Here is a 27,020-nt window from a genome sequence, read left to right on the forward strand (position 1 = left end):
TGAACCTGAACACTCAGCAATTCCACTCCTAGGTGGCTACCCGAGAGAAATGAAGACATGTCCACACAAATACTTGTGCACAATGCTCCCAGCAGCATTATGCACCACAGCCAAAAAGTGGAAACAACCAAATGTCCATCAATGGTCAAATGAATAACAAAACGTGGTCTGTCCATGCAATGGACATATTCAGGCACTAAAAGGAATAAAGTACTAGCGTATGCGTGGATGAACCCTGAAAATAGCACGCTAAGACAAAGGACCACATATTCGTATGAAATGTCCAGAACAGGCAAATCCATAGAAACAGAAAGCAGATTAGTGGTTGCCTGGGGCTGAGGGGTGGAGGAGCTGAGGAGTGGCTGCTAATGGGTCCAGAGTAGTTTTGGGGGGTGATGATTAGAATTTCTACGACTGATGTGGTGATGGTTGTACAACTCTGTGAGTATTTGAAAAACAACTGAGTCATGCACGCTACATGAATGAATAGTATGGTATACCACTTAATCCCAACGCCATTAGAAAACACTCAGGGATAAATCTGACAAAAGCTGTATGTTGAAAACTATAAGACTGTGGAAATAAATTTAAAAATGCACAAAAAAGAGCTATACCACAGGACCTAGCTGCTCCATGCTTAGGCATTTATGGAGGAGAACTGAAAACATACAACCACACAAAGATGCAAACACAAATGTTCACAGCAGCACCGTTCATAATAGCCCCAAACTGCAAACAACCCAAATGTCCACCTGCAGATGAATGGACAAACAAAATGTGGTGTAGACGTACAATAGAATACTGATCAGTAATCAAAGGGAATGAACTCTGGATATACACAGCATCATAGATGAATCTCAAAATAATTAGGCTACATGAAAAAAGCCACCAAATACATCTTGCATGATTCCATTTATACAAAATTTTAGAAAATGCAAACTAATCTGCAGTGAGAGAAAGCAGATCATGGCCATCTGGGGATGTGGCAGGGAAGGGGGGAGCAGGAAGGAGTTCCGAAGGTTTGAGGAAACTTTGGAGTTTGTTATGAGCAGAGTCATGCCCCTCCAAATTCATGCTGAAGCCCAAACCCTCAGAACTCTAGAATGTGACCTTATTTGAAGGCAGGGTCTTTATGGAGGTGATTAAATTAGAATGAGACCATGTAGGTCTGGCTGATTGGCTTCCAATCTGACTGGTGTGCATATAAAAAGATGAGATCAGGACACAGATACACAGAGGAAAGACCATGTGAAGACACTGGAAATGATGGCCATCTACAAACCAAGGACAGAGGACTCAGAAAAAAAACCCTGCTGGCACCTTAATCTCAGACTTGCAACCTCTAGAACCGTGAGGGAATTCTATTTAAGCCATGCAGTCTGTGGTTCTTTGGGATGGCAGCCCCAGCATGTGAACATTGGGGTGATGGATACATTTGCCAGCTTGACCGTGGTACTTGGTTTCACAGGTGTGTCAGTATGTCAAGCCGTATCAAGTTGTCCACTTTAAATACATATGGTTTGTTTTATGTCAATTATATCTCAATAATGCTGTAGAAAAGCACCATCACCCACAGGGAGGATGCCACCATTACAAAAGGCAAAGACAGGTCTGGGAACTGTTGCGGGTTAACGGAGATGTGTCTCTAAGAGATAAGGTACTGGAGTAGACATGACATCCAGGGCTTTCTTCTGCTAGAATGGCCATTGCCCGGATGGCTGGCTTGTCCACATACCCTGTTTCTTGGGGTGGCTCTGTGGTCCAGTGGGATGAGGACTCGTGTCCCTCTATGGGCCCCCATATCAGCTGGGAGACTTCCTCCCTCCACCACAGGCCAGCAGCCTCCTCTGCCCCTCAGAACAAGAGGAGTTGACGGCAAATTTCCTTAATGCCGACTGTGATTCTAAAACCCAGGATCTGGGGCGCCTGGGTGGCTCAATTGGTTAAGCTGCTGCCTTTGACTCAGGACATGATCTCAGGGTTTTGAGATTAAGCCCCACATCGCATCGGGCTCCCTGCTCAGTGGGGAGCCTGCTTCTCCCTCTCCCTGCTACTACCCCTACTTGTGCGCCCCCACCCAAATAAATAAATGAAAGAAACAGAAAAAAAAATTAAAAAACAAAACATAATCAGGATCTGTTGTCAGAGAGCCAGAATTCCATGGTCAGAGTGCCTAATCCCTCTTGTTTGGGGCCCCATTTCTCTCTTGTCTTCCCCCCTCCCTCACCCACATCTGCCTCCTTATCATTTAGATGGGCAAGCAGGCCGCCGCGCACTCCCACAGCAGAGTGCAGAGCTCCCAGTGATATGCTGGGTCTGTTCCCCACCCAGATCAGTGGCAAACTGCAACACGAGATCTCTGGATGCCTCTGGGGTCAGACCCTTTCATTGAACATATCTTTACGGAGCACCCCAGGGTGCTCAGGCCCATCTGGGTGCCAGGCTGAGGAGAGGGAGTAAGACACATACAGCAGAACAAACTGTGATCTCTGCGGGATGTGCCAGGGCTAAGAATGAGGAGAGTGGAGCTGGGGACAGGGACGAGGCATAGAGGAGGCTGCCATTCCAAGTAGGGTGATCTTGGCAGGGAAGGCCAAAGGAAGGTGAGTGAACCCTGGAGCTAACCAAGGAGGCAAAGAGGAAGCCAGGCTGGGCAGGCAGCCAGGGGGAGGAACAAGGCAGGAAAGATCTTTAGGAAGCATCTGCACAACAGCAAGGTGGCCAGGGCAGGGGCAAGGGCATGGGTGCAGGGAGACATGTCAGATCCCAGGAGGCCCGGGGCTGGGGCCCAGGAGGGCAGGCTAAGGCCTGGGGTATCATCCTGGCCACTGAGTGCTGCACAGACAACCGGGGAATGGCAGGGAGCAGGGCATACTGACAAGCCTCCTGGGGGGACCCTGGCAGGATGCAGGACCCTAGAGGCCAGCGGGCCAGCTACAGAGATAATACACGCTGTGCACAGCTACTCAGGGCAAATCTCCTCCACCCAGCTTCGAGAACAACACAGCCTTCTCCAGGGGCCCTGAAAACTTGGAGGTCCTGCCATGCTGGCAGGACGCAGGGCAGAGGACACATACCTTCCTTGGCACAGGCCAGGCCACCAGATCCCCCGCCAATCACCAGAAGATCATAGTTCTGCTGTCCTGCTGGGGAAAGGGGTGAGAGGAAGGGCCAGGTTAAAGCTGGGGCACGAATTCCGCAAGATGACATGATTTCCAAAGGGCAAGCAGCTCTGTCCCCCGTGATGGGATCAAAGCCCCCGCCCCGTGATGGTCCGGAGTGATAGAACATCATACATTGGGGCAGAAGGCAAATCCCGAAATTAAGCAATTGCAGGTGAGGTTGGCCAAGGGCGCATAATCACCTTCGCAGCAACAGTTAGGTCAAGAAGAAGGTAATTGAACTGGCGAGACTGCTCCGAACTTAAATTTCACTGAATGTTCTAAGCCAGACATGGGATTAAAACACTTTTCCTAAGTCTGTCTTTCCGTTTTTTGTTTTTTGTTTTTTTAATATTTTATTTATTCATGAGAGACACAGAGAGAGAGAGGCAGAGACATAGAGGGAGAAGCAGGCTCTCCGCACGGAGCCCGATGTGGGACTTGATCCAGCATCCCGGGATCACGCCCTGGGCCAAAGGCAAACACTCAACTGCTGAGCCATCCAGGTGTCCCTGTCTTTCCGTTTGAACAGTTACCTTTTGTTCTTCTGCACAATGCTGCCAGGAAAGGCAAGCAAGGGACAGCCAGAAAGGGGGAGGGGGTGAGGAAGGGGGGGTAGGTGAGGGGCAGATGTGTCCTTAGGTGAGGCCAGCTGGTCAGAGCTCTGACCCGGGGCCCAGGCCCAAGATACCCAGCACAAAGCACTGGCCCACTCCCTGTAGGGAAAGGAAGAAATCCTAGAACACCATCAGTATGTAGGGAGGGAGAGCATGTGCGGACTGTGGCCAGTGTGCCTAGAGATGACCATTCTCCCGGGCAAAGCACCCAGGCCTGTGATCAAATCAGGGTCCGCCACCCAAGGCCAGAGAGCTGCCTCCACACCAGACAGGAGCCTGAGAAGTGAAAACAACTATATCTGCTTTTGTGCCCACCTGGACCTTCCTGGCGGCAAGGGTGTGTCCTGCGTCCCTCAGGGACCTCAGCTCTGTAGGTGCCGTGCAGACCGGGGTCCAGAGCCTGTACCCCTGCCAGGACACAGGAACTCCAGCCTAGAGGAGGCCCTGGTTTGCAGGTGACGAGGCTAGGGGAGCCGCCCCAGGAGCTGCATCCGGGGCTCCTCTCCGGGGAGAGGCTCCATGGCGCCCACCCCAAGGCTGGGCCCACCCCAGCTTCTGCCCTGCAGGCAGCATCTGAGGACACCTGAGATGTGTGTACAGGCAAACACGGGATCCAAGGGAGCCACAGCTTGGTTCAAAGAGCCAGTCCAAAGGGGACCCAATTCCAAATTCAACTCAGGGCTCTGAAGAGACCTCAGCTTTGTCAGTGATTCTGGTGGCTTTGACATGAGCCCAAAGAACCGAAGACAGACTTGGTTGGAGAGGAGCGGCCGCCGGGCCCCAGGAGCACAACCTGCCGGGAGCACAGTACCTCTCCCTTGCAGCTGCCCCGGGGTGGGGGAGCAGGGACGTGAAGAAGCTTTGCCCAGGCCAGTGCCCCTACCTTCCATTGCAGGTGCTGCTGCCGGTCCTTCGGCTGACCGAGCAGGGTCCCCGCTAGCTCCCGGTGTCCTCAGCTCCACACTGCGTCCCCTCCGCCTGCTATCAGGCAGGGCGAGCAACTGGCCAAGTGGACTGTGAGCTTATCTTTGTGGGTTTGTTTTCCCCGCCTGCGGCACATACCCAGCAGCACGAACCATCCGGTAAACACGGGGAAGAGTACCCTGCCTCAAGCACCAGCAAGGCAGATGAGGTGGGCGCTGCTCTGCAGGGGTTACCTGGGCACACACCTGTGCACTCCAGTGCCCGGTGCAGCCCTCTGGCCTCTCCTTTCCCACCGCGCGTTCAGGGCTCAGTCCCGAAAGGGGCTGTCTTCTCTTCACTCTGAGCCCACTGTCCTTTAATTTTTGGGTCCCCTCTGAACTGGGGGCCTGGCATCCAGCAAGTGTGGTGGGGCTGAGTGAATGGTGCACTGCTCTGGGAGGGCAAGCAGAGGCTTTCCTGTGTGTCCAGGGGCACACTAGTCACCTCAGGGAGCCACCTTGGGAATCCCCTTGTCTGGTCCTCCCCACTGGGCATTCTTTCCTGGTAGCAGGTATTAGGGAACAGGGGACACCAGCAATAGTGTCATTCTGCTATACTACTGAGTAGGCCACCCCCAGGGCTGGGACGGGGCAGGTACCTTCCTGGAAAGCTGGGCTCGGATGGAAGAGCTCTGGGCCTCCTCGCGGGGGGCTGGCCCTGTGCCCCGGCCTGCCAGCCCCCCACCACGGCAGCTGAGTAAGCTCTCGTCTGGGGCTTCCTTCCCCTGGCTGCCGGAGGACTGTGGGGGCAGGATCTTTGGTATTGCCCAGCTGCACCCCAAGGCCGCTCTGCTCTGCCACAAGGCCCAGGTTATGTGGCCGGCAGCTCCCCTCTCTACATCTTTTCCTTGGGACAGGTGGGCTGAGGGCCCCACCGCACAGCTGCATTGATCCTCACCAACGGCCCCCCTGACTCCTGCAGCAAGAACGCTAAGACCGGGTGCCCCGGCCAAGGTCCCGGGGGTCAGCAAAGCCCCCCTCGGGGCGCCTCTCTGCCCCCTTCCCGGGCTCCCCACGCCGGGGCAGCACTCGGCTGGGCCTTCCTGGCCTTCGTGTCCGCGGTCGGCTCCATCCACTGCGGGCCAGGCGCGGCCCTTCTCCCGCGGTCACCATCTCCGGGAAAAGGCCTCGTGCGTCCCGGCTCGGGGGCCTCAACACGTGCCCCCCGGGCGCGGGGTCCTTGTCCAGGGCCAAGGTCCGGGGGCGAGAGCGCAGGGTGCCGGGGACCGGGCTACAGGCGGGCGCCCCCCCGGCTCGCGCTGGGGGCCCTGTTGCGGCGCCGGCACCTCCGCCGCGGGCTGCTGTCGCGGGGCCCGGCCCGGCCCGGTGGGTGCCCGTCGGGGGCTCCGGCAGGACCCGCGGGCACTGCCCGGCCCCGGCGCCCGCGCGGCCCCGCCCCCCCGGGGACTGGCCGTGCGGACACGCGTGGAGCCCCCGCCGCGTGGGCCCCCGCCGCGCCCCCCCCGCCGCGGTACCTGCCGCGCCCCGGGTCCCGCCGGCCGCCGCCCGAGGCCGCCACCGGAAGCGCCCGCCGGGCCCGCGCAGCGCAGCCGCCATCGCCGCCATCGCCGAGCCGGGCCTCGGGGCGTCCGGGGCTGCCCTCCGCGCTGCCTGCGCCGCCGCCCGCCGCCGCCGCCCGCCGCCCCGGACGCCTCCAGGCGAGGTGAGGTGAGGCGCGGCTGCGGCCGGGGCGGGGGACCCGGGGCGGGGGGCGCGGACCCGGAGTGGGGGGGACCCGGGGCGGGGGGACCCGGGGCGGGGGGCGCGGACCCGGAGTGGGGGGGACCCGGGGCGGGGGGACCCGGGGCGGGGGGCGCGGACCCGGAGTGGGGGGGACCCAGGGCGGGGGGGACCCGGGGCGGGGGGCGCGGACCCGGAGTGGGGGGGACCCAGGGCGGGGGGACCCGGGGCGGGGGGCGCGGACCCGGGGCGGGGGTGACCCGGGGCGGGGGGCGCGGACCTAGGGCGGGTCTGACCCCGGGTCGCGGTGTCGGACCGGGCGGGCGTGTGCGGACCTGGAGCAGGTCCGACCCCGGGTGAGGGTCTGCGGGCCCGCGGGGTGTCTGACCCGGGGCGGGGGTCTCTGGACCTGGGGCAGGTCCGATCCGGGGCGGGGGCCTGCGGACCTGGGGGGGATCTGATCCGCGGTGGTGGTCTCCCGATCTGGAATGGGTCTGACCCTGGGCGGGCTCTGTGGACCTGGGGGGGGAATCTGATCTGGGATGGGGGATCTTGGGATCTGTCCTGGGGTGAGGAGCTCTGGGTGCGAGATGGGAAATTAAAATCCGTGTGAAAGGATCCGACCTCGGGTGGGAGTCTGTGGGCAGAAAAGAAGGGGCTAGGATACCAGACTGGGTAGAGGGAAGATCCAGGGGGGATAGGGGATCCAGCCTCTTGTAGGCATCCACACTCCAAGGTGGGGCCTGTCTCTGGAGGAGGGCCTTGACTTGATGGGCTTTGGGAGTCAGGGATCAGATCCTTGGGAGTGGGAGAATTGTGGGCGTCCAGGCCCAGAAAGGCTCAGTAATGTTTCCAACAAGTTTTTCCCTGGAGGCCTTGGGGTTCCCCTAGGATTTTTCCGTTCAGGGGGAATGGCTGCCACACCAGAAAGGAAACGACCAGAGCCCAACACCCCAAAGCACTGGTCTTTGGGTGGTGTGGCCTCATTCCCACATGAGAATGTTGAGAAAAAGGAAGTTACCTCAGAACGGACCTGACATAGCAGCCTTTCAGGTTATAAGTCAGGAACTTTTCTTGAGCTATTGCTTGGGGCTGAGCTTTCCCGACTGCCTGCTGCCTCCCAACTCCCAGAAGCCCTCTGGAGCAGTGCCAGGCCTGGTGAGGAGAGGGTGGCCATAGATGAACACAGCTGGACGCTAGTTACCGTGGTGAGGACAGACTTTATTCGGTATTTACCGACAGAAGGGGAAACAGCTGAGGTCCATTCAGATTTGTTCAGAGGCTCTGGGCCTTTTAAAGGGAGAGTGCATGTGTGGGGGGGGGATGGGAACGGCGGGACTTGAGTAAACAAGGAAGTGAGAGATTACAAGAAGTGGGAAGAGGCAGCAGCCCGTGTGACATCCATCTGGACAGTGCTAAGTGATGCTTGTGGAAGTTAGGCTTCCCTGCTTCTACGGATCCTCAGGTGGTGACTGACGCAGACACTTCTTTTGGAAGCCTTGAGTTTCTCTGTCATATGCCTTAAGGGAGCTGAGGATGCAGTCTTGAGCTGTTAGACACTATGTAGTGTTTGTTCAAATCTTTATAAGGCAAGGTTGAGGCCTGATTGAGAATTCTGAAGGTTCGGAGGAGCCTGGATAGAGTTTGGTCAAGGGGAGAGTCTTTGGCAGGCCTCCCTCTCGTTGAAGGAAAGAAGATACGTTCTTTCTGCTGATAAGCCTGTTTCCCATTTGATCCCCTTTTGTTGAACCACCTGTTGGGATTTGGTAGTAGAGGATATTTGCTGGATGATGCCAGTGATCAGGGATTTACTAAGGGACATTTCTATGGAAACAGAAAGAAAAGCAGAGATTGATGGTCAGAACTGAATGTAAACCTGGTTTTTAATTCTGAGGAGTGGCCAGTTGGGACGAGTTTAGACATTGACTCGTAAACATCTCTAGATTGTGGAATGAGGACCGTCGTGGCAATCCAGTAGATTTCCCAGTTTGTAGTTTGAGTGTTTGTGGTGATAGTATAGACATCAGTGTCACGGTCAGGGTTGTTTTCCCAGACAGAGCATGGAAGATACGGGAGTTCCCGTGGACTTTTTGAGTGGCCCATGCAGCTGCAGCTCCAGAAATGGAAGCAGGCACACACAATCTGTTGTGGTGACGAGCTCTCTGAAGGTTATATCAAGTTGTATGTGTGTTTCCACATGCAGTCCTTTTTCAGTTCCTGGAGAAAAGGGGGCAGCAAAAGAACGTCCGAGTCCCAGGAAGGCCCTGGGTAGTCAGGTTTTAGTCCTCAGTGATGCCAAGTCAAGAGGGAAGGAGGAAAAATTGGAAAACATCAATTTGGAGAGCAATGACCAAATACTGAAGGAAACTGAGGGTTTGGTAAGGGCTGACAAAATGTGTGAGACAGCAGGACTGCAGTCCCGGTTACAGGTAGTATAGGAAGACCTCAGACACAGTAAACAGGATTGGCATCGGTATATTATTTTCCCCCATTGAGACACAACATTTCCCTCTAGAGCCATTTCCCTTTTTGATCAAAGATAACCAAAGTAAGGGACGCCTGAGTGGCTCAGACAGTTAAAAGTCCAACTCTGAATGTTTGCTCAGGTCATGATCTCAGAGTCATGGGATTGAATCTGCCGCCGGGCTCAATGCTCAACAGCTCTCACTGTCTCTCCCCACCCTCTTTTTCTCCGTCTCTTCCTCTGCCACCACCGCCCCCCCCCTCCCCCCCCCCCCCCCCCGCTCATGCCCACTGGCACACTCTCAAGTAAATCTTTTTTTAAAAAAAGATAATCAGGGGATCCCTGGGTGGTGCAGTGGTTTAGCGCCTGCCTTTGGCCCAGGGCGCGATCCTGGAGCCTCGGGATCGAATCCCACGTTGGGCTCCCGGTGCATGGAGCCTGCTTCTCCCTCTGCCTGTGTCTCTGCCTCTCTCTCTCTCTGTGTGTGTGACTATCATAAATAAATTTTTTTAAAAAATTAAAAAAAAAGATAATCAAAGGAAGATTATTCTTGTTTACAAAATAATTCTGGTCTCATTAAATTTGGCCTGTTTATTTACAGAAGTGCAGCAAAAATGGCAATTGACCACAAAGGCCTTGTTAAATTTATCTCGTGGAACTTTTTATGGGGAATCTCAGATTAAAATTTTAAAAGCCTTTTAGGGCTAAGAAGCCAAAGCAAGAATTTGCTGTCATTATTCACTTATAGATTTGGGTGAATGCCTCCCTTCTCAGAGTCCCCCAAATATCAGGGTTCCTGGCTCTGCCAGGATGTGACCTTCCTTACTCACCTATAAAAGACTGGGAACCTGTGTAAGCCAAGTACCAGGCTGGTTTTTTTCAAGAGGGCTTTGTAATCATTGCTCCTTGTAAAGTCTATTGCAGTTCCTCCAAACTGTCTGGTCATGTCTGATTCCATGCATCATTTTCAAGTATGACGTTCCTTGGTTATATAACCAACGTTTTAAAATTATGTCCTATTGCAAAGAGAGCAGATTCTTATCGAACCTATACAGATAACTATATTGCCATGAAAATTCAAGTATTGCCAAGAATACTCAACAATAGTTTCCAATTTTTAGAGGAATCAAACAGGGAGAGGAAGATAAATGCTTCAGTTTCATTTACAAAAGTATAACTTGCTAGAGTTGTATGACTCATAGATAGCTTAAGAGAAAAAAGAAAGAGTGTATGTGTGTTCTTTTTAATATCCAGAAAATAGAACACTAACCAGCCAAGAATATTCCAGACAAAAGCCATATAAAATTATAATAATCTTTTATTACTTCACTCGGTTCCGTGTAGTTAATTTTTTTCCTGTTCAGTTAGTTTTGCGAGCGCATTGGTTTCTCCACTAGAGTTCTGGAGCACCTTACTCAGTCCCATGAGATGGTCTCAGAGTTATTGAAACAAGGCCTTTGGAAATCTGTACACCAGACACCTGTCATAGCCCATCCCCTGGGTTTCAGAGACAGTCCCTTTCTGTTGAAGATGAAGCACTCTGGCCTGTAGCTGATTGCAAATTGCTTTTGGAGAAGAATCCAAGAGAAACAAACACTATCTGTGGGTGACAAAGACTGCCAGGGGTTAAAGATTTGGTGGGAGTCCCCTATAAAAATAACACAATTGACAAGGAAACTTAGTTGTTTCTATAACATACACACCACTTAAAATATTAACTGGTGAGGTGCCTGGGTGGCTCGGTCAGTTAATATCTGCCTTGGGCATGGGTCATTTTCTGAAGGTCATCTGGCTCTGTGCTTAGCGGGGAGTCTACATCTCCCTCTGCCCCTCCCCCTACTCATGCTCACTCTCATGCGTGCTCTCTCTCTCTCTCAAAATCTTTAAAAAATAATAAAATAAAATATTAACGGGAATGATACAAATACACCTTTTGGAAGGTTAGGCAGCATGGCTTATTTGACAGTGGCTTTCGTGAAATTCAACATGTCAGTTAAAACTAATTAGTTTAACTCCTCTCTTTTACAAGGTGAAAGAACAAACCCTTTGAGATCTTCCAGAGACCCTCTGGGAAATCCCAAAGGCAGTCTGAAATCAAGAAGATACTTCATTTAGGTTTTAATTTGGAGAAGGCAGAGTTGTCAAAAATATTGAAAGGTTTGAACACTTAACAAATAGGATCCCAGGTCACTTTGAAAAAAAATTTTGGTTATTTACTTAACCTAAGTGACAATAAAAGAATTCAAGAAAACATGATTCTTTAAAAAAAAAATGGCTCTTTTGACAGTGGGAAGACTAGATTCTCTTATGTAATCAAGGACATGGTAATGACAACATGAAACACAAACTATTTTGATAATAGAGAATCTTTGTTTCCACAAAAGGTGAAGATTGGTAAAGATTACTCAAAGAGTAAAGACAAACCCTTTGTAATCTCTTGTTAAAAGCTGAGCAGTAATCCAAGAAGCTTTGTTGTTTAGCCGAGAGACAACCAAACTCCAGTTTTGCATTAGTATGTTATTGATAATGGAGCTCATTTCAAAAACTTTATATATAAATCCATTTAGTCTTAGCCAGCTTTGACCTCGCAACATAAAATTCCTTTAACCTACAACTTCCTACATCCATTCAGGTTCTTGTCCTGTACTTTCCCTTTTTTGAAAATGTAATTTTGGGATAAAATTACTATCCTTTCCTTAACAAAAACAAATCTACATTCTTTGCATACTTTCCATGTGAAACACATGCTATTTTCCTCGCATTCTTTGTGTACAAAGTTGTTTCCCTTTGCTCTTATTGTTTCTAGTACTGTTTTCATATACTGATTATCATTATTAGCCATTCACAACCTTTATTTTACAGAGGAAATTAGGAAGTAGATAATTGTGACTCATCAGTCATACACCAATATTCTGTTACAGATTAGCAAATTTATGAATATGCCATGTCATAAATCTATGGAGGTATATACTCTGAATAGTACAAGTTTTTTTTTTTAAGATTTTATTTATTTATTTATTTATTTATTTATTTATTTATTTATTTATTTATTTATGATAGAGAGCAGGTGAAAGTATGAGCAAGAGGGAGGAGCAGAAGGAGAAGCAGGCTGAGATCAAGAGTTGAACGAATGCTTACTGACTAAGCCACCCAGACGCCCAGCCTATCTGTGTCATATGAAAATAAGAAACTAAAAGTATAAAACCTGAAGTATAATTTTTTAAAAAAAGATTTTATTGAGAGAGTAAGAGAGAGCAAGCAGGAGCAGCGTGGAGGAAAGGGAGAAGGGGCAGAAGGTTGAGGAGAAGCAGGCTCTGGGCTGAGCAGGAAGTCCCAGGACTCTGAGATCATGATCAGAGCTGAAGGCAGATGCTTAACCAACTGAGTCACTGAAGCACCCCAAAACTTAAACTATAATTAATAATGAATGTTATTCATTCATTATTAGTGCTTTATCTTATGTAAAAATTATTTACATATCTAATGAATAGCTATTATTTGACTTAACTTGGCATAACTCTAAGGTTGCAAATTGTCAGAAAGATTTTGGAGACAGTTTTTAGAAGCAGATGCGTATATACATATATGTTTTAAGTAATCTCTACCCATAACATGGGGCTCGAACTCATGACCCTAAGATCAAGAGTCACGTGCTCTACCAACTGAGCCTGCTGGATGCCCCAAGGCAGATATATAAAATGCAATGATTATTGAGGGGCGCCTGGGTGGCTCGGTTGGATGAATGGGTTCTTGATTTTGACTCAGGTCATGATCTTACGGTCGTGGAATCACCCTACAATTGGGCTCCTACCTCAGTGGGGAGTCTGCTTGAGATTCTCTCACTCTCTTTCTTTCTCCCTTTCACTCTGCCTCTCCTCACCCCTGTGCACGCTCTCTCTCTCTCTGTCTCTCTCAAATAAATAAATAAACAAATAAATAAATCTTAAAAAAAGAATAGGAACTCAGTTTGATGAAAATCAGATTTATCATTTGTACAATCCTAAACATATTACCTTATTTGACTAGTAATCCAAAGTAGAATAAAAATGTACATTTGTAGTATATGTATTGATAACACTTAAAGATATACCTGTCTCATTAAATCAATACTATTAAGCTAGTCTTATTTACCAAGGATTACCCAAATTATGTAAACTTGAGAAACAGTTGAATTGGTTCTTGTATTTCTGGGAGTTTGGGGAAGATTTTAATTTATTTAAATGCTTATTTGTCTCTAAGCCAATTAGATAAAGATAGAACTATTTTAAGGGATTTTATAAATTAATTTGGTAACACCATCTGGAGGTAGAGAAATACCACACACAAACACGCACACGCATGCACGCACAGATGCAAGTAAGATCTTCTGGTTTTCATTTAAAACTTTTAGACAGGCATCAGGCATAAACACAATTATATAAAATTCACTAGTTGGTGTAAAAGAGTTGGACCTTGTCTTGGTTTCATTTTATATTTTTATCCAAATTCTGTTTCTGGCAGAGGGCACAGGTTAGTTACCTATTCAATATGAGGGCTAAAGCTTTTCACCAGTGTTCATGGAGGAGGTGTTTAAGACTTTTTTGCCCTGATATATAATCTTACGGAGGCTGTGGACTAAATGTGTTTCCAGTTGGCTTTTTTTTCTTTTTCAACTTCAGGTGGTTACTTTTGGGGGCCCCAAAAGTCTTTGAGAGCCCCCAGTGGGGCAGGAGGTGGATCTGCATGCCAGTGGCTATGGGAGCTGAGTGGCTGGAGGGCAGGGGAAACTCTAGCAAGGTGGATGGGGAGGAGGAGGTAGGGGCTTGCAGGGGTCATATCAGAGGGTACAAGGAAGCTGGAGTAGGAGCAAAGGTGGTAAGGGTGGAAGGAAGCATGGAGGAGGTGGAAAGGAGAGGTCTCAGGAGCCACTTTGGGGAGATCTACAGTTTTCCATGGACGCCATTCCAAATTATCCTTAGTGAAGTCATGCTAGTCGGAAAGGAAGTGGACAGAATCATCAGCATGGTGGCACATTGTCAGCACGGGTGCAAGAAGGGGGTTCTGGTCAACTGGGAGGCTCCCATGAGAGGACCAGGATCAACCAGAGAGACAAAAGGCCTCCCCAGAAGCCAGGAAGTACTTCCAGCCCAGGACCCACCTTTTGGAAGCCTGGCCTCTCCCCTAGCCTCTGAGAGTATATTCAGAATCACAGAATCAAAATCTGCCCTTACTGCCGTAAAGGACGTTTGTGGGGAGCACTGGATCAGGAGTTGGAATCACCACCAGGTGCCCTAAATGAGCAGCAGACCAGAGATGGGACAAAGGGCTACCATCCAGCCTTTGAGGAGGCAAATGGGGAGTCCTCATTCAGTTCGCACATCAGTGCAGAGCTCCAAACAGACAGTTGCTGGGGCTGTGCTGATAGTGGCCATGGGCTGCCAGAAGTGTCCCAGTTCCCAGGCAGAGCGGGACCTTGGGCTTTGTCCTTGTGGGGCTGGCCTGTGGGGCAGGTGGCCAACCATCCCTCCCTGGACACTCACCCTGGCAGGCATCCCCTGGCCCACTCCATCCCGGTCTTTTCTTTCCTCCCCACAAGGATCCTGGCCAGCCTGCCTGTTTTGCCTCCAGAATGTTCTGTGCACTCTGAGGCCTGCCCTCCATTCAGAGCCATTACAGCCGGCCCTGCTTCTAGGGCATGAGCCTAACAGCCAGAGAGAATCCAAGACAGAGTGAGATGTGACTGGGGGAGCTGGGATGCTCAGCCCCACAGCTCTTGCTCAGGGAAGTGGCCTCAGTTCCCTCAGGCCTGGACATTCCTCCTGTTGGTCCTGCAGCCCGAGGTGCAAGTGCCATCTCCCTACTTTCCAGAAGGGGCGCGGGCAGAGACTTGCTCTTCAGAAGGAGGTGATGAAAATGTGGGCACAATAGCAGATTCAGATCCTCGCAAAGGGACCAACGGCATATCTCTTTTTCACGGGTTTTTTAAATGAGCCTAGGAATGCTGTCACACGATTGATTCATCTTTTACAGAATCTTTTTAAGAGTCTCAGGAACTCATCCACTGATGGTTGCTTGCAATAAATTTATGAAAAACGTTTTCATTGCCTTTAAAGAAAAAAGAGTGTCATCTAGGATATGCTAAATGCATAAAAGAATACTGACCAGCTGACAAAGGGGATAGACTATCTGACTACAAAGCAGAGAGACAGAAGCACCGTCAAGCTGCCCATCCCACAGGGCTGGAGCTTCAGAGCTGAGTGGGCAAGGAAGGGGAGCACCCACACACACATGGTGGGGGGCCAGGCCTTGGTGAAGTTGTACTGTGTGGCAGGCAGGATGGGAGGAAGCACTCTTGTCACAAAAGATGATGAAATTGAAGGTCCTGGGACCATTGGCTCTGGGTGTCAGTGGCCTACCTGCCTGTCCGCACCTTGATTCCAGGGTGGCTGGGTGTCTTGGCCCAGCTGCCAAGCATCTTGATGCCTCCCTTTGGGTCTGGAAGGCGATGAACCATGATCAGAGTTGATAGAGGTTCTGGTCTCGTGGCTGCAGGGGATACTGAAGAACGGGCTTATGATAAGGAAGGTATGGGCTGGGCTGTTACTTTTGCCATGTGGGGAAGGAGGTCCGTGAAGAGATGGAGGCCGGCCGTACGCCGTAGGCCTGGGAAGGAAGCTGCCGAGACAGGAAGGCCCCTTCTGCCGCCTCCGAGAAGGACCATGAGTGTGGAGGCAGGTGTCCCTCCTAGGTGTCCATGCTGCACCCCTGCCCTGCCCGCCACCCCACAGGGGCAGGCTCCTGAGCACCCCAGCCCCCCCGGAGATGGGAACAGCCGTTGGTTTTCTGGATCCTGCTCCCTTATGGGGAATGCTGTGTCTCTTTTCCCTTTTGTGGAACAGGGAGGGCCAGAAACAGGGTTGCCCGTTCTGTTTGTTTCCCACTATGTTCTTTTTCCTGTAGTAAAACACACTTATGTTAGGGGCACCTGGCCGGCTCAGTCTCGAGCGTGCAACTCTTCATCTCAGGGTTGTGAGTTCGAACCCTAGGTTGGGTGCAGAGATTACTTAAAAACAAAATTAAAAAAAAAAAAAGACACATAAATTAAGATTTGTCATTTTAACCATTTCATTGTTACAATTCAGTGGCATTAAGTACGTTCGTTCACAGTGTCGTGTAACCATTGTCACTATTTCCGGAACTTTCTCATCCCCCAAACAAACACCGTAGCCATTCAGCACTAGTTCCCCATTCTCCCTGCCAGCCCCCGCAGCTTCTCTTCTACTTTCTTTCTCTGGATTTGCCTACCCTACATATTTCCTGTAAGTGGAATCATACGGTATCAATCTTTTTGTGCCTTTTTTTACATGGCACAATGTCTTCCAAGGTGCATCTGCGCCATAACCTGAATCCGTTCACTTGAGTGACTAAGTGCGATCCGTTGTATGGATACATCGTATCCATCTGCTGAGGGACAGGCTGTTTGTGCCCTCTGGCTGTTGTGAGTAATGCTGTGAACTCTGGTGCACTGGTTTCCGTTCAAGTCTCTGCTTTCAGCTCTTGAGGACACATCCAGGAGTGGGAATTGCTGGTCATATGGTCATTCTATATTTAACTTTTTGAGAAACCACCAAACTGTTTTCCACAGCAGCTGCACCGTTTTACATTGCTGTCAGCAGTGCACAAGGGTTCCGGTTTTCCCAGAACCTCATCAACATTTGTTCTTTAATATGTACAATTTTTTTTTAATAGCCGTCCTAATGGGTGTAAAGTGGTATCTCGGGTGGTTTCAATTTGCATTTCCATAATGACTAACGATGTTGGGCATCTTCCCATATGCTTAATGGTCATTTGTAGATCTTTGGAGAAATGTCTCTTCAAGTCCATTTTCTAATTAGGTTGTTTATCTTTTTGTTGTGTTGTTGCAAGGTAGGAATTCTTTATATATTCAAGATCTTTTCTTTTTCTTTTCTTTTTTTTTTTTTTTGAGAGAGAGAGAGAGAGAGAGAGAGAGAGACAGGGAGAGTGCAGGTCCAGGAGCAGGAAGAGGGGCAGAGGGAGAGAGAGAATCACAAAACAGACTCCCCGCTGAGCACAGAGCCTGAGGGTAGGGAAGGGAGGGCCCCATCCCGTGACCTGAGCTGAAACCAAGAGTCAGATGCTCAACTGACTGAGCCACACAGGCACCACTATGTATTCAAGATATTAAACCTTCATCAGATAGATGATTTGCAAATATTTTCTCCCATTCCATGGGTTACCCTTTGGTTCTTTTGATAATGTCCTTTGATGCTTTTAATTTTAATGAAATTGAATTTCTTTTCCTTTTGTTGCCTATGCTTTTGGTATCATATCTAAGAATCCATTGCCAAGTTCAAGGTAATGCAGATTTACTCCTATGTTTTCCTCTGGGAGTTTTATAGTTTTAGTTCTGAAAATCAAGGCTTTGAACCGTTTTGAGTTAATTTTGTATGTGATGTGTCAAGAGTCCAACTTTATTATTTTGCACGTGGAAATGTTTGTCGTTTATTAGAGAGACCGTTCTTTCCCATTGAGTGGTCCTGGCACTCTTGTTAAAAAATCATTTGATCATAGACATGAGGGTTTATCTCTGGCCTCTCAGTTCTGTTCTGTTGGTCTATATGTTTACTTTGTGCTCGTATCACACTGTTTTAATTACAGTAGCATTGTAGTAAGTTTTGAAATCAGGAAGTATGAGTCCTCCATACTTCTCAAGATTGTTTTGGCTTTTCAGACTCCAAATGACCTTTTGGATGGATTTTTCTATTCCTACAAAAAAGCCATTGGAATTTTGATAGGGATGGCATTATTTCTGTAGATGACTTTCTAACTGACATCTTAACAATACCAGATTTTCCAGTCCATGAACATGGGATATCTCTCCATTAATTGGTGTCTCCCTCTATTTCTTTCATGCTCTCATGATACTAAATGTATCATCTGTGGAACCTTATAAAGGCCTACCTAGCCTCTTCAGCCGAACCCCGAAGTCGACGAGCAGCTTCTCCCTGCACTGCCACCACTGTCCTGAGTCAACAGCCACAAGAGATAGGAGACCCAGGATCCTGCACCAAAGCTTTGCCTCCAACCCTCAGTGTGGTCAGGAAACCATGTTTGAAACTGTGCTCGGCCAGCCACTTAAAAACTTACTCTCATGGTTTGTTTTGAACATGTACAAAAACAGAAAGGATCTGAGAGTGCTGCTTGGCTTCCATGCTCTGGCCTCCTGGCCAGGGGTTGAATCTCCTTTATCCTCCTGATGATGCCTCCTCTCCCAGAAGGTTTAAAGTCCCAGCATTGCCCTTTCTGTTTGCATGTCTGTTAGGTAAGCAGGACTCAGAGCCAAAGCAGGGCCTCCCCCCAGGTGCGGCCCCTCCCTGTGCCCTCCTGTCAGCCCTGAGAACAGAGTGCTGTGCAAAGTGGTAAACAGACAGACCTAGAGATTAGAGATTTCAAAGCCAGATTTTTTTTATCACAACCCAAGTATTATGGAGATTGGAATTTATAGTTTATGTCTCCAGGGTCCAGCAAGAATTGGTAACCTAGAGTAGAATATTATTTCTTATTTTTGATATCTGTTTACAACATTTACTGGATAATTTTTTAAATACGGAGAATAAGACAGAATGGCCCGTTGTATCATCACCCAACACTACGATGAGTAATAATAGTAATAACTAAAGCAACACTGGTGTGTGGTTAGGAAATCCTAAGCAGAAAGTTCCAGCTCCTTCAGGCTGCAGGGGCCTCCCCTCACTGTTTCCTGTTATCTGTCGCCAGAAGAGAGACACTCTGCTCTTGCCTGCTGTGTGCTCCACCCCACCCACCCCCACCCCACCAGTGTTTTCCCTTCACCTTCCTCCTGGGTCGTGGTGATCCTGCCCCGCGGGGGCCCTTGCCCAGTGTGGTCCCTGGAGTTCCCACAGACAGAACACCTGAGTCACACTCTCTCTGGCACAGTGGGGCCCTGGGCAACCCCCAGGCAGGGATGCCACACTCCCGTGCTGACACCTGCCACACCTGCTTGGGACATCAGGCCTCCTGCTGTAATCTGTGTCCCCAGTGTCCCAGGTTGACATTTCACTACGTTCTTTGGGGCCTTCTGCTCTCTGAAGACGGAAGGGTGAAGCGCCGCCCTCATGGGCAAGGCTTGGCCTCCAGGAAGGCGCCCATCTGGACCCTGGTCATTTTCAGATTATGGTTTCTGTCGGTCATTATCTAAAGGTAGAAGAATTCTGCACAAATGTTATCTGCTTTGCTGCCGAGCTCCGAGAAGGGGTGCACAGCACGGAGGGCCGGAGCCAGCTCGGGGGGTGGCTCTGAAGGAGCAGAAGAGCAGGTGTGGGCCAAGGACCGGGGCCCCCTGCGTGTGCGTATTCTGACTTGCTGACAAAGTGTCCAGTGGCCATATGGCCTAAACCACCAGAATCTGGGGTCCACACTCACCTGGGGCAGAGCCTCAGTTTCCCATCCATCCTCTGCCCTGCTCCCCGAAGCACCAGCATGTCCTCATGGTCCAGCGTGTTGGGGCTTGGAGCCCTCGGCCATCCTGCAGCACTCTCCCCACCGCGGCCCCCAGCGTAACTGCTCTCCCGGATGTGCCTTCCCACATGGGAGCCTCTGGCAGAGCTGGGTCCCGTGTGGTTGCTGGGGTTCTGTGGCCTTGGGAGTAACCTGTGAGCCACCCGACAGAAGCTGCCCGTGGTCCTCTTTATTTTGTCCTTTGCCATTTTGTAAGGCATCTGCCCTGAGTATCGTGAACTCTGCTCTGTGTGGGCCAGGAGTCCAGGGCTGAGTGGCCAAGCCTTGCCCGTGTGTCCCACGGCCCCCATCTGACTGGGTCCTGAGCTACCTGCCTAAAGGTGGCTCACCAGGGGGAGGTTGTACTGTCCTTGTAGGTGTCTGATTCTGCTGGCACGTCTCCCTCACATGTGGTGCAGGTGCCAGGGCTGGCCCTCATCCAGGGCCAGATGTGCCATGTGTGGCTGTCCCCAAGGGGAGTGGTGAGTAGGTCCATGCCCTGTGTGCTTGGCCTGGGGACTGCCTGTGTTTTTACCTGGAAAGTCACTGAAAGGGCCATGTGAGTCTGCTAGATGCTGGTGTGAGGACCCAAGGGAGCTGGGCTGCCCGTGTGCCCACATCCATCTGTCTGGGGAAGCACCCAGGGAGGAGAACTGTGACCAGCAGGTCCCCAGGCAGGATGGCCAGACACAGCATGTGCTCTGTGCGCCCCAGGGTGCAGCCCCAGGGGCAGGAGGCTGTTTGGGTGCAGGAGGTCTTTCCCCTGGCATTGAGATGAGCCAGGCAGTTGGGACGCGCGCTAGCCACTTGAACCACGGGCCCCATCCGCCGGGAGGGGCAGGTCTGCACTAATGCCAAGGGGTTTGCGCTCTCAAGCTGGCTGCAGGGCTTCCTGGCCGGCCACACAGCCCTGAAGCCCACTGCCCTCCCCCTTCTCTCCCCTCCTCCTCACCCCACCCATCCCTGCCCAATCTCAGATGCCAGAAGCCCCACCCCTGCTGTTGGCAGCCTTGTCATTGGGCCTGGTGCTGCTGGTGCTGCTCTGCCTGCGACATTTGAACTTGGGCTTACTTTTTATCGGCTGGAATGAGTTGGTCCTGCAGCCGCTCCACAACCTGTTCATGGGGGACACGAAGGAGCAGCGCATCCTGCGACATGTACTCCAGCACGCGGTGGCCGGGGACCCACAAAGTGTGCTGGAGGCCATTGATACCTACTGCTCGCAGAAGGAGTGGGCCATGAACGTGGGTGACAAGAAAGGTGGGCAGCCCGGCCGGCTGGTGGGGGGCATGGGAACGGGGACCTCAGGTGGGGCAGCACACCTTTATAGGTCAGTCTGGGGTCAGTCTGTTTCTGGGTGTTGGGATGGGGGCTCCCCTGGAGCCCTAGAGGCCTGAGCTACTCACCCGCTGTCTGCTCCCTGGCCAGGGGCAAAGGCTGTGCAGAGACCCTGACATCCACCTCACCTCGCTGTCCTCGAGGGGAGGGAGAGACGTCTGATACACTGTCCGGGACCTTTCCTTGCCACACAGAAAGTCAGCCTTGTGACGAAGCCGGGTGAAGGTGCAGGGCCCCCTGGCCGTCCCCGCTGGGCATGAGGCTGGACAGAGCTCCCCGGGTTCTGCTCAGCCCAAGCACCAGGCTGCCTCCTAACCTTTGGACTCTAGCCTGGGGCACAGGCATGTGCTGTGCTGCACCCTGGGCCTTGGGCCTGGGGACAGATGGGATAGCCATTGTCTAGCCCCCCTTGGAGCCTCTGACAGTGCCCAGCCCGGGGAGCCAGGGAGGCCCTGAGTGCAGCCCATGCGCTCGGTGGGGTGGGGGCCTCCGCAGAGGGCAGCCCTGGGTTAGAACGGGTTGGGGGCAGCCAGGAACCGTGTGAAAGACAGGGACTAGGGTGTGCCGAGCCCCAGAGGCCTGAGGGACCCTGGGAGCTGGGAGGGTGTGTTTAGTGTGATGTGGGGGGGGGGGATGGGAATGAGGGAGGCAGGCGTGGGTAGGGGCTGATGGTCGGGAAGGGGCAGGTCCAGGACCAGGAGGGGGTCTCCTCCCTCCGCCTGTGGCCCGTGCCCACCGGCTCCTCCGCCCCGCAGGCCAGATCTTGGATGCAGTGGTGCGGGAGCAGCGGCCGTCGGTGCTGCTGGAGCTGGGAGCCTACTGCGGCTACTCGGCCGTGCGCATGGCCCGCCTGCTGGAGCCCGGGGCCCGCCTGATCACCATCGAGCTCAACCCTGACTTCGCCGCCATCACCCAGCAGATGCTGGACTTCGCAGGCCTGCAGGACAGGGTGCGTTGCCGCCCCAGGGTGAAAGATGTGGACACTGAGGTGCCGGGACGAGGGGAAGGGCCTGGGTTGCCCCGGTGCGGTTCAAGGCTGCCTTTATCCTGCTGTACCTGGCCTTGTGCTGCCTCCCGGCCCAGGTTTCAGGGATCCCCCAGCAGCTCTGTGAGCGAGGTCTTGCCACCCCATCCCACGGGGCAGGAAATTCCCAAGGCTGCCTTTGGATGGAAAGGGGATAGAGTGGGGACTTACCTCCTCAGAAGCCCAAAGAAGACTGGTGACACGAGCGGGCATCCAGGCAGGGCGGCCTGTGGGCGTGGGCGCTGATAGGGTGCCGTTCCAGGTCACCATTCTGACCGGGGCATCCCAGGACACCATCCCCGAGCTGAAGAAGAAGCATGATGTGGACACGCTAGACATGGTCTTCCTTGACCACTGGAAGGATCGGTACCTGCCGGACACACTCCTCCTAGAGGTAAGTTGTGCCCTGTCCTGGCACACATGGGCCTCGGTGCTGGCTGCTGGTGCAGGCCCACCAGAGGGCGAGGGGCGCAGAGGACCAGAGGAGGCCGCAGGGGTGGTGCGGAGATGAGAGGAAGAGGGTTCTAGGCAGAAGGAGTCAACCGGGCCCACTAGGTGGCCTGCACTGGGGTGGGGGTGGAGGTGAGCACCAACAGGACATCTGCCCCTTTCCTCCTGAGGCTCCTTACCGTGCATCCCTGTCCTCACACCGCATCCTGTCCTAGCCCTTAGAGCTGCTGCTTGGCTGGCCCCAAGTGGTGACCGGTGAGGCTGCCCCATCTCCATGTGGGGCACTGGGTGGGCCCTTAATGAGCTGACACGCAGACCCTAATGACGATCACCACCTTGTCCCACCTGGGTGGTCAAGGTCACATGTAGTGGCTGTTTGGCCCTCTACCAGGGGTCCCCGTCCTGGCAGCCAGCATGTTGTGATTCCATGTTATCTGTCCCACGCTAAGCCACCTCACTTCCCCCACGGGCTGGCCACTCTGCCCGGTGCAGAGGGACCATGAGCACAGGGGGCATGGCCACTGGAGCCATGGCTGGAGGTTAGGCAGGACCTTGCATCCAGTGGTTCCAGTACAGGCGTGGAGGGCCGGGTGCCTGGACACAGCAGGAAGGAACTTGCCCTGGCTTAGGGTCTAGGAGGGGACAGGACATTCTGGGAATGGGCAGACCTGGGGCAGTGGGCCAGAGCCATGCGTGGATGGCCTTGAATGCCACACACTGGTGTGCATAGGGGGGGCTTTAAGCAGGTGAGGACAAGGTTAGATCTGGCCCCAGAAAAGATCCCTGTTGGGTGTGTAGAGGGTGGGAAGGGATGGCTGTGGAGAGGATGGTGCAGAGACCCGGAAACTCCACAGACGTGCTGAGCTCTGGGAGTGGAGGAGGGGAGATCCAGGGGCTAGAAGTTGGACTGTTACCTGCTGAGACAGGTGGACAGTGGAGGGGATGGCAAGGAGACCCATGGGCCAGGAGCCAGGCAGCCAGCCCAGCTGGGCCTGCCCGGGGAGGGAGGGATTTCAGCAGCTTTGGTGTATGTGATAATTACAGGGGCCTGCATTTATAGAAAAGTAGCAAATATTGCCGTTTAGTAACTAGGAAACTGATCGTTTTCTCAGTGCTGCTTGTTCAAAGCTGTTAATTATCTCAAAAGAAAAGACGCCGTGAATTGGGAAGGGCTGTGCTTTTGAAACACGCGTACTTTAGCCAGGCAGCTGGGCGGCGGCCCTCGCCTGGTGCCGGGTCAGCCTGGCTCTGCAGGGGCCTGGCAGTACCGCCCGGGTCGGGGCTTAGGGGCTGGCAGGGGCAGGGGGCAATTTGAAATCACATGGCTGCTCCGAGGAGGCCGCAGCCACAGGTCTCACGGGCTCTCCACAGGGCTGCTTGGGTGTCCTCGCAACATGGCAGCTGGCTTTCCCCACAGCCGGGGCCGGGAGACAGAAACACGGAGCAATCTGGCAGCCGTGGTGCCCTGTAGACCATCTCTGAAGGCACAGCTGCCGCTTCTGTCTCCTTTTAGAAGCGAGTCACTAAGCCCAGTGCATACCCAGTGGAAAAGGAACCGTGGATACAGTTCTTTTTTTTTTTTTTTTGAAGATTTTATTTATCCATGAGAGACACAGAGGGAGAGAGAGAGGCAGACACAGGCAGAGGGAGGAGCAGGCTCGTTGCAGGGAGCCCAATGCGGGACTCGATCCCGGGACCCGGGGATCATGCGCTGAGCCAAAGGCTGACGCTCAACCACTGAGCCCCCCAGGCGTCCCTGTGGACACAGTTTAAAACCACCTCCAGTGCAGGCTCTTGGTCCTCTGGAGGCGGTTTCCTCCCCGCAGGGCTTAGCACAGCAGGTTTGCTCAGACGCGGTAGGCTTCTGAGCAGAATTCTCCAAGGGGTCTGTGTCCTCTGTCGGGGGGCGTGTGATGTCTGGGCAGAGGCAGGACAGCTGCTGCCTTTTCCTCCTGGTCCAGCTTCCTCAAGCTAGGAAGGCCCAGCACCCTCCAAACGTGCCCAAAGCTCCTTTCTTTCATTCCTTCTTCCGCGGTCAAGTCACTGGATTTTAGTGTCCGATGACTTTCTGGCCTCTGGACGCCTGCTCCTGAACAGCACGACCCTACACATGAGGCTTAGAGCCCCACTCCTGCTCACCTTGTCATTTCCCGCTGGAGACCAGAGCTGCCATTCTGGGGCTTGAGCCAGGGGTGCCTCCTCCTGAACAGCTCTCCATTCTAGGTCCTTCTAGCCAAGACTGCTAGGGGGCTTTCTTTTCCTACGAGAAAATACTCCATGATTCACAGTGGTACTTTCTGTTCAAATTCTGGCTCATGGGTTGTCCCTAGCCTCAGTAGCCTCACAGCTGTGTTTTCCACTCTGGCTGGAGGGCCCTTGGCTTCCCCGCAGCCCACAGGCTGGAAGTGACCATGGCCATCAGGAGATCTGAGACACCTGTAAGACTCTGGGCTGGGGCACATCCCTGGAGGGTGCAGTTAGAGATGCTCCGTCACATGTGGGCCTGTCGGCCATGTGAGGCAAGCCTGGGGTCGCTCTGATTTTGCTTTTGATGTTTCAGGTTGCTTTTCTTTTTTTTTTTTTTAACTTTTTATGATCATGTGATAAAGCAGCTCTGTGCTTCCGAAGTTAGGACATGGCAACTGGGGTGACATTGCCCTGGTCTGCGTGTCTCCCACAGCAAGCACTTCCTCTCAAGGTTTCATTCTGCTGTTTCCTACGGCCTAGGCTGCCTTGCCCCCAGCACAGCGTCCTGGCTGTGTTCAGCTGCTGCTGCTCCTTCCCTCTGCAGAGCCCAGGCCCATGTGCTGGTAGAGATGCCAGAGTTCGGGGCTGTCCAAAGCAAACCTCCAAGGGGCAGGCTTCTGGGTAGTGAGGTCTGGCCTGCCTCCACCCCCATCCCTCCAGGCTCACCCTGGTCAGGCCGGTTAGGACCTCCAGTGACAGCACACAGGGCTGTCATGCACTGTGAGGCACAGGCATCTCACCCGGAAGAGTCACATGTTCCTGGCCCCAAGTGACCAGAGGACCCGCTGGCCTTGAGTCGGCCCTGTGGCCTGAATCCTGGCTCCACTGTCTCCTCCACTTACTCATCCAGCTGGCATGACTGAACAACTACTGTGTGCCTGCCACATGCTGTTCAGGGGCTGGGGACGCAGGACCTCATGAGGAGCAAAAGGTTCTTCCTCACAGAGCCACATCCTGGCGGCAAGACCTGTGCTCAGCACAGCCCTTCCCTGTGGTACTTGCTGCCGGGGAGGAGGTGGAAGGCACCGGGGAGACCCTGGTGACCCCAGGAGCCGGAGTGCAGCTGACTCCAGGCCAGGCACAGGCCATGAACACCTATCCTCCCTGTGTGGGACTGGCTTGCAGGACGCCTGTCACCCTCACCCCTTCCCACCATCTGTCCCCTGCAGGAGTGTGGCCTGCTACGGAAAGGGACAGTGCTGCTGGCTGACAACGTCATCTGCCCAGGAACACCAGAATTCCTGGCATACGTGCGTGGGAACAACCGCTTTGAGTGCACACACTTCCCCTCGTACCTGGAATACTCCAAGAGAGTGGATGGCCTCGAGAAGGTGGTCTACAAGGGCCCAGGCAGCCCAACACAGCCGTGACCTGCCACCCCGCCCTGGGATCCCTTGCCGAGCCTAGCTATGAAGGGCACAACACATGTGCTTCTGCCAGCCCGCTTTTGCAGTTCTGGGCTCTGTCCTCACTGTAGCACCCTTAAGGCCTATGAGGCCAAAGCCTGCTGGCAATGGCCCCTCTGTGCAGTGACCCTGGCCTGTCACCACTGGTCCCCGCCAAGTGCAGCCAGCTCACCGTGCAAAATCATGCAATAAATCTGTAAAATATGTTTGTAAATACCAAATCGGGACAGGTGGTCGCTTTCCTCCACCCACCAGCATTTCAATCAGTAGGGTTTCTTATATGAGTAGGTCCTTGGGCATTGACATAGGTGGTAGACACTGGAAGTGGGAACATTTGGAACCGGTTGGGCTGTCCATTCAGTCTGTCCTTGAGGTTTGCAGTCACCAGGTGGCAGCAAGGCCTGAGTGATGCTGCTGTGTTCAACAACTCACACCCACTTGTGACTCCTGAGTTTCTTTCACCTGCTTTTTAAGAATGAAATGTAACTTTACTACAATCAGCTCGCTATTAATAATCCCATATACCAGTATCATGTTTAAAAGATGCTAAAAGAGAAATTAAAAATTTAAATGTTTAAATAGAAGAGATCAACTTAGTGCTTCTTTTTAACTGCTTCCCCGTTCCTTTGCTGCGGTGCTCTCAGCTCCGGCACCACACCCAATGCTCCCGACTTCCCTGGACGCTAATTGTGGCCCTGCGGGCTCGGGCTCATGTGGCCAGGCTGAGGTTATGTGTTGCATCCCCATGGGGATGTCCGCAGGCTGACGTGAGCCCCCATCTGGAGGCCGTCCTGGGAAACTGGACCAGGGCGGTTGGTCAGCCATCATGTCCCATCTCTGACCAACCAGGCACCAGGGAAAGGTGGACAGGGGGCCCCGCCACAGTACAGGGTGTGGGCTCTCAGGCCCCTGGCCCCTTGGGGTCCCTGTGTGGTACTGAGTAGTAGAACTAACCTCCCCCGTCCTGCTCGGCCTCATTTATGGAGGCTCAGACCAGCTCTGGCACTACTACTGGCTGCCCAGCCAGCAGGTGATGAAGTGGAATTGCTTTACATCTACCTAAATCCACAGCTGACTAAATCCCCAGTTGCAACCCTGGCCCTCTGGCCCCAGGGCCGCCTGGCTACCTCAGGGGCTCCCCAAGAATCCTGCC

The 27,020-nt window shown here is 52.7% G+C and overlaps 2 protein-coding genes across 10 annotated transcripts in view; one reads left to right on the top strand and one right to left on the bottom strand.

Moving 5' to 3' along the window:
- Positions 1-6,310, bottom strand: part of TXNRD2 (thioredoxin reductase 2) — a 49,779-nt gene extending 43,469 nt beyond the window's left edge. For 3 of the 6 annotated variants that reach the window (XM_077874709.1, XM_077874708.1, XM_077874713.1), the window contains exons 1-2: positions 6,216-6,310; positions 3,078-3,146 (exon numbers count right to left, since the gene is read on the bottom strand). In XM_077874709.1, coding sequence (XP_077730835.1) covers positions 3,078-3,146; positions 6,216-6,306 — 160 coding nt within the window. In that variant the 5' untranslated portion in view covers positions 6,307-6,310. Of the gene's footprint in view, positions 1-3,077; positions 3,147-4,661; positions 5,925-6,215 lie in introns of those variants that run through there. The other 3 variants (XM_077874710.1, XM_077874712.1, XM_077874711.1) reach the window with 3 other exon arrangements.
- COMT (catechol-O-methyltransferase) lies at positions 6,264-26,451 on the top strand. Of its 4 annotated transcripts, none has more exons than XM_077874721.1 (5): positions 6,264-6,403; positions 20,380-20,662; positions 21,496-21,689; positions 22,027-22,158; positions 25,631-26,451. In XM_077874721.1, exons 2-5 carry the CDS (start codon positions 20,380-20,382, stop codon positions 25,829-25,831), a joined length of 810 nt encoding a protein of 269 aa, XP_077730847.1. In that variant the 5' UTR covers positions 6,264-6,403; the 3' UTR covers positions 25,832-26,451. The 4 variants fall into 4 exon arrangements, with proteins under 4 accessions (XP_077730847.1, XP_077730846.1, XP_077730848.1 ...); XM_077874720.1 differs by having other exon boundaries at positions 6,279-6,408; XM_077874722.1 differs by lacking the exon at positions 6,264-6,403 and adding an exon at positions 7,484-7,628.
- Positions 26,452-27,020: the final 569 nt, after the last annotated feature.

The sequence above is a fragment of the Canis aureus genome, chromosome 27 (assembly GCF_053574225.1).
Source record: "Canis aureus isolate CA01 chromosome 27, VMU_Caureus_v.1.0, whole genome shotgun sequence".
In the NCBI taxonomy this organism is placed as follows: Eukaryota; Metazoa; Chordata; class Mammalia; order Carnivora; family Canidae; genus Canis; species Canis aureus.